The sequence below is a fragment of the Scomber scombrus genome, chromosome 16 (assembly GCF_963691925.1).
Source record: "Scomber scombrus chromosome 16, fScoSco1.1, whole genome shotgun sequence".
NCBI classification, from domain to species: domain Eukaryota; kingdom Metazoa; phylum Chordata; class Actinopteri; order Scombriformes; family Scombridae; genus Scomber; species Scomber scombrus.
Window position 1 is genome coordinate 10804622 of NC_084985.1, and position 13071 is coordinate 10817692.

The 13071-nt window shown below is 39.4% G+C and overlaps 1 protein-coding gene across 1 annotated transcript in view; it reads left to right on the forward strand.

The window, feature by feature from the left end:
* LOC133995894 (fibrocystin-L-like) overlaps positions 1 to 13071 on the forward strand; it is a 46845-nt gene that overhangs the window by 11066 nt on the left and 22708 nt on the right. The window contains exons 26-41 of the mRNA XM_062435408.1: positions 436 to 568; positions 1586 to 1740; positions 2788 to 2910; positions 3286 to 3391; positions 3895 to 4002; positions 4120 to 4284; positions 4447 to 4568; positions 4875 to 5007; positions 6019 to 6211; positions 6568 to 6707; positions 6953 to 7057; positions 7414 to 7599; positions 9172 to 9345; positions 9625 to 9851; positions 10492 to 11464; positions 12198 to 12446. Of these exons, the coding sequence (XP_062291392.1) occupies positions 436 to 568; positions 1586 to 1740; positions 2788 to 2910; positions 3286 to 3391; positions 3895 to 4002; positions 4120 to 4284; positions 4447 to 4568; positions 4875 to 5007; positions 6019 to 6211; positions 6568 to 6707; positions 6953 to 7057; positions 7414 to 7599; positions 9172 to 9345; positions 9625 to 9851; positions 10492 to 11464; positions 12198 to 12446 (3292 nt within the window). The remainder of the gene's footprint in view (positions 1 to 435; positions 569 to 1585; positions 1741 to 2787; positions 2911 to 3285; positions 3392 to 3894; positions 4003 to 4119; positions 4285 to 4446; positions 4569 to 4874; positions 5008 to 6018; positions 6212 to 6567; positions 6708 to 6952; positions 7058 to 7413; positions 7600 to 9171; positions 9346 to 9624; positions 9852 to 10491; positions 11465 to 12197; positions 12447 to 13071) is intronic.

Below are 13071 nucleotides of genomic sequence, written 5' to 3' on the forward strand. Positions count from 1 at the left end.
TGTAAGTTACAGTATAAGGAGGCGCCAGAATGATCCTGTATGTGTCTCATGCCTCAACATGCTGTACAGTCATCATTTGCCTAACAGATTACACTTGGAACAGTGACAAACCGAAAAGGCTGGCGTAGAAAAGTGTAACTGCAGGGTGTAGTTGTAACATGTCTGACACTTAAATCTGACAGTCTATCACTTTCACTCAAACTATTCTGCACTGTATATAATGATTTTAAACCTTTTTGCCATTGTGGCATATTGAATGCATATGAATAAAACCCAAAAAAGCTATCATTTTGGAAAAATAATGGTTGCTATATCCTAGAATTATGACTATGTAAAAATGGACACGTCCTACTGTAGTGAGAACACTTGTTAATGTGAAAAATGCGTCCTCAGCAACTATATAACCCCTGTTTTTTCTCAACTCGTCTTTCAAAGATGTCCAACAGCAGCGAGGACATGGCTGAGTTCAAGGAAGGAGCAGCCACCGTCACCATCACCCGCGCCCACAGAGCCACCCCTCCTCTGAACGGCACCTTTGATGTGGAGATTTTCGGAGGCCGTGCCGAAGGTAGTTTATTGGTGTATTTGCATTGCAACAACTCTCACTGTCCTGGCTGCAAGCACAGATAGGATCAGCCAAAAGGTTAAAAAAGGTTACCCTCCTTGTGATCCAACAGTTCACATGTGTGGTAGTGTTGCCGTTGCAGTGATTAGAAGTTAACATTAAAGGTATACGGTATGTACAAGCTGTTAGAGCTGTTTTACAAGGCTCCTTTCCTTCCACACAATCACTCCTCCTTCTTAGGATGACAGATGACATAATAATGACACTTGAACCAAGTGCTTTGACTTTCAAGTGTTGATTCTTTTCAAAAATAATTTGTACTGAAATTAAAGTGTCAGTCAACACAGAGATTGTTAAAGTAGAAGTTTTTCTCATGTCTCCTGCATTTAAAACGATCACACCATGACCATCAGTGACACTTCACTCCCTCTATTAAGTCCCTCTATTTAGCATTTATAAGCCATATATAAAAAGTTAATAAATGGTTACTTTAATTTAGTTATAATTTGTAAATTGTGTCAAACACATATCAGATGTAAATGTATATATTAAACATGCAGTGATGTCATGAACTGATGGAAAGCCTTGCATGTAAACATGTATAATCATCTACATTTGTAGGTCATGTCAAACAGACTGAGATGTTGGCAGATATTTTCAGGAAAAGCTTAACTCTAATATTGTGATAAAATGGACAGTACACATACTGTATTAACAGTTAAGTAAACAAGTTATTTTAAAGGGTGCCTAATTCTCTACACCCAAAGAAAGAATATAGCCTTATTTAGTCTGCTGCGAATGTCTGTTTATGATGTTATTGGTGCAAAAACATAATTACATCTTCAGTATTGGAGCACATGGACCACACGATCTCGGAGATGCTGCAGAGGGACAGTGAAAGATGTAGTAAACGCATATCACCCCATGTATCTCTACATCTATGTGCGTTCAAGCAGTACAAACATAAAACGCAGTCACTTCTGCAGAGAGGTGTATTACATGACTAGTGCTTGTTCTCAGGTCTGTCGGTGGACATCAGTGATGAGGACCTGAAGTACGCTCTGGAAGGAATCGCTGGGATGGGCCAGGTCAGGGTTTTATTTGACGGAGAGTGCAGACGCCCAAGGTGGAGGGTGGATTGGCTTACAAAACCTGGAGACCAACCTCTGATGCAGGTCAGACTCCAGCTTCATCTTTGCTTTGTTTATTTAGCTCTACATTATACTAGCAGAAACAGTCACTTTCTATCTGATCATCTTCAAGTAAGTCCTTTGAATGAAATCTTGGACTAATGAAGTCCATGAAGTCCAGATGAAACAGCATTTCGAGGGTATCTAACTTCTGATGTATTTCCTCGTGAAACAGGTTAGACAGACTGGACATCATTTTGGGAGGAACTTGATTTGAATATTGAAAAGTAGATGTGACATAACAAATCTTAGTTCTAGGCTGTGGGATAATGTCATTATTGGTTGAATTGTTTTTTTTACAGGAAGAAAACATGATTGGATTTTGATATGAGAATATAAAGATATTGTTTTTTGTGTGTTTTTTTTGTATATATTTTGTAAATAGGTACACAATATGACTGGGGATGTGGTCTGAATGGGTGAAAAAGGCATTTTTCATTTACCATATACCAAACCTGTTGACTGTCTTCACCTTCCTGTTTGTTAAAACAGACATGGCAGTATTCCCTGAGATAGTGTAGCGCATATTATTAAGAGCTTGCTATTGGTTCAAAATTTAATTCAAAAGTTAATTTATTTTAAAAGGTCACCACATTATTTCATGATGTCTAATTAATTTTGACAATATTCATTAGCTGATTGGTGCTGCATTACTTTGTTTATGTTTTCATGTCTCTTGTTTTTCTTATTTTATTTTTGTTTGTTTTAGTTTCTATTCTTGTTTTACCCATTTATATTAGTTTTTTACTGTTAATTTGGGGAGAGGTCTATTGTATGAGCCTACAAGGTCTTGGCCTCTCATGTCACATCTGTTTCACTTAAGTTTTATCTGTATAAATGAAAAATAAAACTAAACTAATACCAATAATGACAGTAACAGTAGTACGAGTAATATAGTTACTACAGTGTCAGTTGTAATTATAATAGACATATTTTTTCATACTGAATATCTTCTGTTCCAAAGATTAAAGTTTCTTCAGTGGTAGAGAGAACAGCAGGCCGGACCTGATTTGTGATTTAATCTCATTGCAGGTCAATGGTTCTTCAATTGTCGGCAAAAACGTAGATGCTTTCGCTCGTGAAAGGAGAAAGGGAGGACTGCTGATTCGAAGCCTGACAGGAGATTTCTTTCGTGTCTGGGAAACCAAACCACAGGTACAACCCTCCGGCATCTCCGGTTTTTGGTTTCAGCCTGTCAGCTTTTTGTTGTAGCTACTGTTGAATACTTGATGTGTTTGCTTACTTACTGTATTCAGTAGAGCAAGTTACTATTTTTGTCTGTGTTGTTGCATAGCGCTGCCTCCAGGCACTATTTAATTGAAATGTTTGCATGCTACTAAACAACTGCTTTGTATCATGGGAGCTACAGCAGTGACTGACTGCCACAGTCATCCTCTATTCTATTGTTGTGACTCTTGTAGCAGTAACTTTGCATGCTAATGATTATTCCAACATATTGTCTTATTTCTTTGCTGTCGGACTTTGTCTTGAACACATTGTTGATGAGATGCACGATGATGCTGTTTGCAGGTGGAGGTTTACATCAATGAGATTCCCTCAAAGTGTTCTGGTGACTGTGGATTTGAATGGTCCGAGGAGAAGACTCCAGTTGTGACTGGAATCAGCCCATCTCAAGGTGTCCCTCTAAAATATCATTTGTTTGTTCATCGTCTTGCATGAATAGCTCTCTATAAATCTTTTGGATCTGTAGAATATGCAACTGATTTCTATGCAATCTAAATCAAATCAAACACGTGCTGTTGTGAGTGTAACATCTAAAAGTGAATATAATCCCAAACAGCCGCTGGTGCAAGGTCCAGAACCAAAAACAGTTCATTATTCTATAGTGTAAAATATTCAATACCAGTTACAAAACTCACAAGAGGAAAAGATCTGGAGTTCATCTTTGCTTAGTAAACCAAAAGTTAAAGTGTCACCCAAAGAACAAACATCCTGTTTGAAGTCAAGGCTCACAATGACTATTAAAGACTCTTTATTATTATACTCATGACTCAGAGTGACCTGGATTTTATCCTTTGGTTACCAGTTACATATGCTACATGTAAAACACCAGAGCTGATGATAGTAGAGACTGTTGTATCTGTTATTTATTATCCCTTTTATCCCCATTATTTGCAGGCTCTAATGGACTGGGGACTCTTTTGACTGTTACTGGCACCGGCTTCAGCAATGAAAATGCCTCCATCATGGTGGGAAAGGCGAAGTGCCATGTTGAACAGATGACTGGTAGGTAGAAGATGTTTGGAGAAGTTAATACTATACTCTGGTTTTTTGGTAAATAATTCAGCCATGTTCTTTTTTTAATGGAAGGAGACTAAACAGATTTTATCAATGATTTTTCAGCTACCACCCAGGTGTGCAGACTGGGCAGCGCCGGCGCTGGTACCTACCCGGTGTCAGTCAGCTTCCCCTCTCTGGGAAATACCCGCTATGCAGGCGGCAGCATCCCCCACTTCACCTACCAGCTCATTGTTTCCTCCTTCTCTCCGTTGTCTGGAAGCGTGGCGGGTCAGTCATTACAAAACAGACACTGTGATAACTATGAACTGATTTACCTAAACTAGTACCTCAACCCATGATAATATCACAAAATTATAGGCAGAACAACTTTCTCCATAAACAAATGTCAACCCAAACATTTGCACATCTTATTTTTATCTTTTTTCACAGGAGGCACACTGTTGACAGTGACAGGCTTCGGCTTCAGTAAGAACACCACAGTTACTATCGGCAGCGAGGAGTGCAAAGTGATTCGTGCAAGTGACAGTGAGCTGAAATGCAGAATGCCCGCAGTAAGTGTTCAGACTGCTAAACACACTTCTCATACAAATTGTTTTCCTGCAGAGCTGTATACAAAACACTTAAGACTTACTGTGGATTTCTGCATGGTTATAACGTTGCTGAAACATGAGTGCGCAAATGCTTATTAATTGTATTGATATAGATTAACATGCTTAAGTCATTTGTTATAAGTTAATTATAACTAACTTTTCCCATATTTTCAAGCTGTTTAAAGAGTCCCAGCTCTTGGCATTTGCTTTATTTAACTTTTGCTAATTTTATAATTGATACATGCACTTTTTTAAAACTTATTTCAGGGAACTGCAGGGTCACAGACGGTCACAGTAATGGTGGGAAACATGACTGAGACAGCAAGTGGCTCCTTCACCTACGACAATAACCTCACACCCCAGATCTCAGACCTGAGTCCCCAGACGACAACAGTTATTGGTGAGTTGAGAATCATTTTCGATACTGGTACTTTTTATGGGACCTTTATTAATTGTGTTCCTGTGTTTGATAATTATTCAATGAGGTGGAATCAGCATGGGATAACAGGGATCAACCCAGAAGAGTGTTTGTAATATGTTCTTTGATATGATTCAATGAAGAATCAGGTTTAATAGGGAGGATAAGTTTTGTCTATAAAGGTCAATAGACATCCTATCTGTCTGGCGAGTTTGCGTGTTCTTTGTTTATGGAAAGAATAGGATTCAATGTTTATTCTTTGTGTTTCAGTACCTCAGTTTTTTCTCTTGCAAAACAAACCACTCATTGATCCATGGGCAAAGAGCATTTGTCATCAGTGAATCACCTGAAATGATTCTGAGACAAGAAACATAATATATCAATGTAACTATATGTGCCTGAAAGTAGCCATTACCACGGTAACGCAATCACGTCACGCCCACCGCAGAGTTTTATAATCAGGCTCGACTTATATTCTGGCTAATACCGTATTTAGAAACCAATTTCTTAATAACATCTTTATGTTGTGGTAAGGAAAATATCAGTACAGCAGCAGTTCTTCGTGAAGGGAGCAGGAATAGCATAATGTTGATGTCTGTTGTCTGTGAGTTTGAGTTTTATTTAGTCGATACTGTTCAGAGTTACTTCACTGTCACCAGGGGTTTCAAGAAGTGTGTGGGAACTTTGTCATAATTCCCACCTAAATAGTTTTGTAATGTTGACTTTCAGGTTTTCTTTGTTTTGTCTTGTTAAACCTTGATAATCTGAGCAAAAGAGACAAACACGTCACCCAATTTATTTATAGTAAGACATGCAGAAGAATCCATACAGCGTGAATACCTGTCACCTGCAGAACAATTAGCATCTTTTTTTTTAAAAATAATGCTATGACAGTAACTGGCTGATAAGTAATAATTATCTTGGCACTTGAGTGACAGGAAGCTCTTTCATGGAAAACGTGTTCATTGTAATAATTTGATCTCTTTTATGTAGGACATCGAGTTCTCACCATCCTGGGTTCAAACCTTGGTGCTAAAGACAATGACAGTGCTGTGCTCGTAGGCTGGAAAGAATGTGTCATTGTGCAGTGGACGGGGTCGAACATCACCTGTCTTCTCCCCGTGCTGCCACCCGGTCTGTACAAGGTGGATGTACAGGTTGGAAACAATGGCTACCCCCAGACAAGGTACAGCTAACTGTGAAAGACATTCCCATACTGAGTGATTACGAAATACTCTCAAGGACAACAATCCAACTATTACATAATGTACCTTCTGAATGAGTGCCGACAGTATCGCCAGCTGTTAGCAAGAGTTTGACATTTTTTTCTCAAAGTGAGATTCAGCCTCACAGAGCTGCTATTGTACCTGTGATATTTATTTAATGGAAATGCTTTGATATTTAAGTATTAATACTGATTTTACACTTTAAAATAAATACAAAATGAAAATTGTTTAAACAGTTTAAAGTACATTCTCAGTTTTGCTTTCAAGCCAATAAACATGATTCCTTTTTAACTTTATTTGACTCTTTTATCTACAGCGGTGTGAACGCCAGCATTGAATACATCCTGGAAATCCACAGCATCTCCCCCACGTTTGGCTCTCTATTGGGAGGAACCAGGCTGACTGTTTCTGGATCTGGTTTCAGCTTCAACACCTCTCACAACAAAGTCTCTGTTGGTAAGCAACACGAGAGTGTGATTAACACAGAGGTTATGTTACAATAAAGTATACAGTATTGTGTTTTCTCAGTGGAATTTGATATCAGAATGATGGTTGAGAGGAAACACTTTCTGACCAAAACCAAATATTTACATGTTGGCTGCTCGCTGGTGATCATCTGCAGTAATGCAAATATGGAAAAGCAATACTACAGTGCGACTGCATCAGGTTTCCTATATTATCTCACACATGTTTTATGACAGGAGGAGCTGAGTGTGAAGTGAAATCCGCCTCGGATAGTGAACTGCAGTGTGTTGTAAAGTCGGAAGAGAAGACCCACGTCGTCACCAACCAGGGATCCCATCACAGTAGGTTTACATTTCCATCCTTTGTCCAGATGTCAAGCTAAATCTCAGCAGGCCACAATAACAAAAGGATTCATTTACGTGAAACCGCTGCAAGCGACAAAGCTGTCACCTGTAGCAGAAATGTGGCTTCACCCACAAAATGTTTCAATGACAAAGTGTTTAAAAACCAGTTTGGCCTAATTTCTTTCCATAATTAGCCATATTTTGAAAAGGCCTTCAAATTATTTAAATTACATGTAACGTCAGACAATTAATCTTTCCTGTATGTATTTATTTATCTTTGTCTGTGTATACTAATTGTAGTATATGAATACATTTCTAACTGTCTAACCCATATGTCTTTCTGTGTTGTCCAGCTTATGGCGAGGGGTATGCGTGGAGTCCTGCCTCACTGACTGTGTTTGTTGGAGACACAGTAATGTGGCGTTGGGAGGCACCGGCCTTCCAGAACGTCGGGTACCGGGTCTTCAGTGTTTCCAGCCCCAGTGGTAACACCTATGAGGGAGGACACTTCACCAGCGGAAACACCAAGACCGCCAAAGGTAGAACACTAAGCTATGATACGAAGCATTCACATTTACTATAATAAAGCCCTTTTTCCTATTTGTTATTGGGTTTTATTCCAATTAAAAGAAAATCTACCCTTAAATATTCTTTCATGCATTTTGTAATATAGTGTCTCATGGAAAGCTATCTGGCTTCTCTCTGTGTGTAATCGCAAAATGTGCGTCTGTTAGAACGCAGTCCTCAAGGTTCCCCCAAGACAAGGATGAAACGGTTAATCCTTTTATGGCGCTTTAATTAAACAGTAAGTGACCATTACAGGTTGTGCAGGTGATTGTAGGCGTGTGTGTGGTTCTGGAATAAACAGAAATAATAATAACCATTAATAACAAAATACACAATCACCAGAATTATGTATATCACATATAAATAAGAAAGAAAAGAGACGGTCAGTGCCGCAAATATAAATTATCATTCGTATCATTACCATTGATAATGAGCACCTCTAATCATTAGCAACACACTCTTATTAACACAAGATATAAACCTGACTCTAACAGGTAACAGCCCAAAAATTAAATGCATTTGTAGTCAACATAACTTAAACTTACATCTCTCTGGACGCACATCTAAATACAACCAGCGGATCAACTGATTCAAGACAATAATCTTGTCCACTTTATATAGAAAAAATAACACTGCTGACGATCTCCACTTCTTTCCTCAAACCAGTAGTACACTGCTTGACCGGGCGCGGCAGCGCCCCTAGTGGTCGGGCTCTGCTCATCACCTGTCCTGCCATACAGTCTTCAGAACACATTTTATGATGCAGGATTGTGTTATGTTCATTTTTCCCCCTTTATTTAATTAGATAAAAGTGAGATTCTGTTATTGAAATCCCTTTTTTCCAGTGAGAACTGATGCAGCACAGAATCAGTGTAATAATAAAAATGCATTGCAAACAACGTAAGCAAGCTGAGAGAAAACTGTCACACAATGGACAGTTGTTATTATTTTCAGTTACAATAGCACATAAGTATTTGTATTTTTGAAATTACTAACCTCTGCTTTGGGTAGCGATCTCCTACATTTCACAGAATGACAAACAGGTGTTAAAATCTTGTTCTGATCTCTACATGAATGGAGAGAAAAATAGAAATAGTTATAATATTACAGCTATAATTGAAGCTCATCATTACTTGCATTAGGGTCCATGTTTGTCCTATTATTAATAGAAAAACAGCTCATTTTGCCTCTTCATCAACCTTTTCTCTCCTTGTTGTTCATAGTTGTTGAGTTCATTCTCTGTTATCACATTCTGCTGTCGCTGCTCATAAAATATCTCAACTTAATGTCACTTTGTCTACTTTTGTCTGTTTATCCACAAAAATACTGCAAGAAAAATACCAAACAGGGTGGGGCATTTTTCCTGTTTCCTGTTTTTGCGATGGCGTGATAAATGAGACATGTGACCCATGAAGAATGTGATGTGTGACATGTGATGCTCAACACCTTTCAACATGCATGACAGAGACAGAACAAGACAAATGCGTACCGTGTCCATATACGCTATATAGTAATGACGCCTGTCTGTCTCTCGCTCCCCTCAGGGTTTTTTGGCCACCGGTTCACAGTGCCTGGCGTGTACTACTACAGCAGTGGCTACATAGATGATGCCAACGTCAAGGTGCTGCAAGGTGTTGTGAAAGTTGAGCCTCGGGAAGAAAAGAGCAGCAAGGTCTCTGTCAGCGTTGGAGGCATGATGGCCAAACACGTGACTGGAGGTAAATGTATAGATGTGCATTAAACATGATCAGTCAGCAGCTTTTTCCTACATATGAAGAAGTAAAAATAATAGTTGTGTTCCATGAGAATCAATGGAAATGTGCCTTTGAAAGATGAAATCAGAGGTGAAATTTATTATATTATTTTAAGTATTTAAAAGAAAATAAATCATGTCAGATCAAGTGAATTAAGTTAACCTTTGAGCATTTTTGGGTAGACTGGAAATATAAAAATCCAGCTCAAAGTAAAATCAAATTCCAAGTTTGGTCCATCATCAGTGGTTCAAAATGTCTCCCCTGCAGGTTCACGTCATGCCAGGTCGACCGCTCAGTGTGTCGCAGTGTCACAGTGCCAACAGACCAATGAGACATCAGACGGCTTTTCCTTCAGTGCGTCCACCTGTTCCACCCCTACAGTCAACTCCATCTCTCCCAACCAGGGTTCATACCGCCAGCTCATCCACATCCAGGGAAATGGCTTCAGCGACACTGCCTGTGCCAATGAGGTGAGCAGCGTTATGACGGCTCTTGACTAATGGGTTTGGTGTTGAGAATGTATTGAAATGCTGAAATGCTTTGATTATTTATTTTAATTTTTTGATTATTTCATTAAGCAGAGGTTGAATGAGCACACTTTATAATCAGTTGTGTTTTTACTAACAATAGCTATTTTTTATCAAAAGTCTCAGCTCTTAAAATTTAGAAAGAGACCTTTGTGAATGTCATGATTTGAATCAGTGCTTTAATATTTGACAAACCTGCAGGATAATTATACCAGTAATTTAATTCTCCTTGAGGTAAAGGGAAAACAAACTAGAACAACTTTGTTAGTTATTAGATCTCCACAGTAATATGTATTTAATTAAACACTGTATTTGTTATTGATCCATAACCCATGACCTTATAACACCATCGTTCACATGTCAGTCATTATTTGTAATGCTTAAAATTTAGGGGATTTAATTTCCTTATCCTCTGCAGATAATAATCTATCACTAATCAGTAGGCAGTTTTTTTCTAGATTGTATCCAAATAATTTATTTCTCTCCAGATGTATTCTGTTGCCGAAACATTTTATGATGACGTCCAGTGAAAGCTCAGACAGAGCTTGTGGTCATTTACTCTGGGTTGTTCTGTATCCTGCAGGTGACGGTGGGAGACGAACCCTGCCAGGTGATCAACAGCTCTTACTCTGAGATTTACTGCCAGCTGAGCCAGAACAGTGGACTTCCCATCGGCATCCCCCTCTCCGTAGCTGTCAAAGTTAACAACTTGGGCAGCGCCATCATCACTGTACCAAAAGAGCTCGGCCGTCGTTTTGTGGTTCTGCCTGTCGTCGACTCAGTCTCGCCTCATATCGGCAGCACCACCGGCCACACCAGGCTCCACGTCCACGGATCCGGCTTCTCCAACGGACAAGTGACTGTAGCTAGCGAGTCATGCGCTGATGTGTCAGTCAATTACACTCTCATTATCTGTGACACGTCTCCCTCTCAGGCACACACTGGTGATGTCGTCGTCCAAGTGGGAAGGATCCAGAGCTCCTGTCACTCAAACTGCTCCTTCGTGTACTCTTCTTCCGTCACTCCCACAGTCACCAGCATTTCCCCCGACAGCATCAGCGATCCAACCACTGTCACCATCTCCGGCTCAGGGTTTGGCAGCAACATGGATGACGTGGTAGTTTTCGCCAGCACAATTGAGTTGCAAGTCACCGCCGTGTCTGATGGAAGCATCATGCTGAATGTCAGCGCTCTCCCTGCAGGCAACCACACAGTCAAAGTAATTGTGAGAAGTAAAGGTCTGGCATCAGGTCATATCACCCTGAGCAGCCATGCCCAAGCCGCCATGAACCCCGACGTGGGCAGCCTGGAAGGTGGAACCCCTCTTGTCTTCACAGGAAACGGCTTCGCTCCAGGGAACACCAGCGTGACGGTTGGTGGCCAACATTGCAAGATCCAGGAGGTGACACCGAGTCTTCTCCGCTGCCTGACGCCTCCTCACAGCGAGGGGCTGGTGACGGTCAACATCAAAGTCCTCTCCGTGGAGTATCCTCCTCTCAACTTCACCTACTCTGCAGCCCAGACTCCTGTCGTCAGCTCCATCAGCCCCACCACTGGTAATTATGGTCCTCTACATCCTGTAGTCATAGTTACACTTGTGCTCGGTTAGTAGGGAGAAAATATTTTTAGTATACTCCAGATATCAACAACAGGCCAGAGGAGGAGTCTGTTATTATTCAAGTTATTATTTTGGATCTGTGTTTGATTCTTTAAATATTACAAACAATACTTAGTTTTAAAGCACAGAACTTCCTGATTCAACTTGTGTTGCTTGTTTTTCTAATAAGAATAAAACAGAACACTCTAATTTGTAAGAAAAAAACATACATTTCCACCTCTGTAAATTTGATTCAGTATAATTACGACACATTCTTACATTTTGATAGTAAACTAAAAAAAAAAAGCAACTGCTCTGATAAAACAGGGATCATGACTCTCTCTCCCTCGTAATCTAAAGAGTAGCAACCACTATATGTTTCATTGTGTTGTTCAGCCTAAGAAGAGCACTTTAAGAGCTAATTTAAGAAAAGCAACTCTTTTTCTAAATGGATCATAGTATGTTGCAAGAATTACAAAAAGCAATTAACCCAATTTATGTAATCCTTCTATTTCAGAAAAAACCAATAGAGTTGATATAATTAAAGCAGCTTTATTTTAATCTGACAACACCCATATAAATGAATAAAATGAGAAACTGTCGCTACAATGTCTCTGAATATATTATACTCATATTACATCCACCCAATCCTCTGATCACCTCTTCTTCCTGCTTCTGTTTATGTCCCACAGGGCCGAGCGGTTCAGTCATCACACTGACGGGTTCAGGATTTGGCACCGACCCGCAGCAGGTCTCCGTCTCCATAAACCACGTTCCCTGCAATGTGTCCACAGTCAGCAACACCCAGGTTCAGTGCACCGCGGGAGACAACCCCGGGGGGTCGTACCCAGTCATGCTTCATCACCAGGTCAAAGGTTACGCCCAGTCAGAGGTCATGTTCACCTATGAGCTGACTCTCAGCAGCGTGCAGCCCAACGAGGGTAAGAAAAGAGACAGTCGGGTCTAAAACAAACCATTCTGCTGCTTCGGCTAAATTTAAAATATTATAAGAAACATGTTGCATGAAAAATTGCTTGGCATTCCTGAGGAAAAAATTAAGGCCTCATAAAGACCAGATCACATTTCTGTTCTTTGTAGACACATTAAATACTAACGGATTTTCAGATCAAGAATGAAAAGTTTTGATTTAACCAGTAATTAATTTTTAAAACCTCTCTAGCATTTTATACTATGAATTCTAGAAATAATAAGCCTGAAAAAAAAGTTTTTATCTACAGTTTATCTTCGTATTCTTTGTAATTACCCCACAGTCATTGTTAAAGTTTCTCGTTACATTCTGAATTTCCTGTTAAAATGTTTTCATCCCTTTTTTGGGGGTATTTTTAACCCCCTCCCAAAAACTACACCAAAATATAAATATCACTCTCCTTTACAATAACTCATATCAAGCACATTTCACAGAGTATCCAATAATTAACAAACAGAAACACGAGGAAAAATATTTCAACACATTGAAAGAATAGAAAGAAGAAGAAAATAATAATAATATAGAACAAAACACAAAAATAATAGTTAAATACAGTTTTTTTGAAACACACCCTCTCA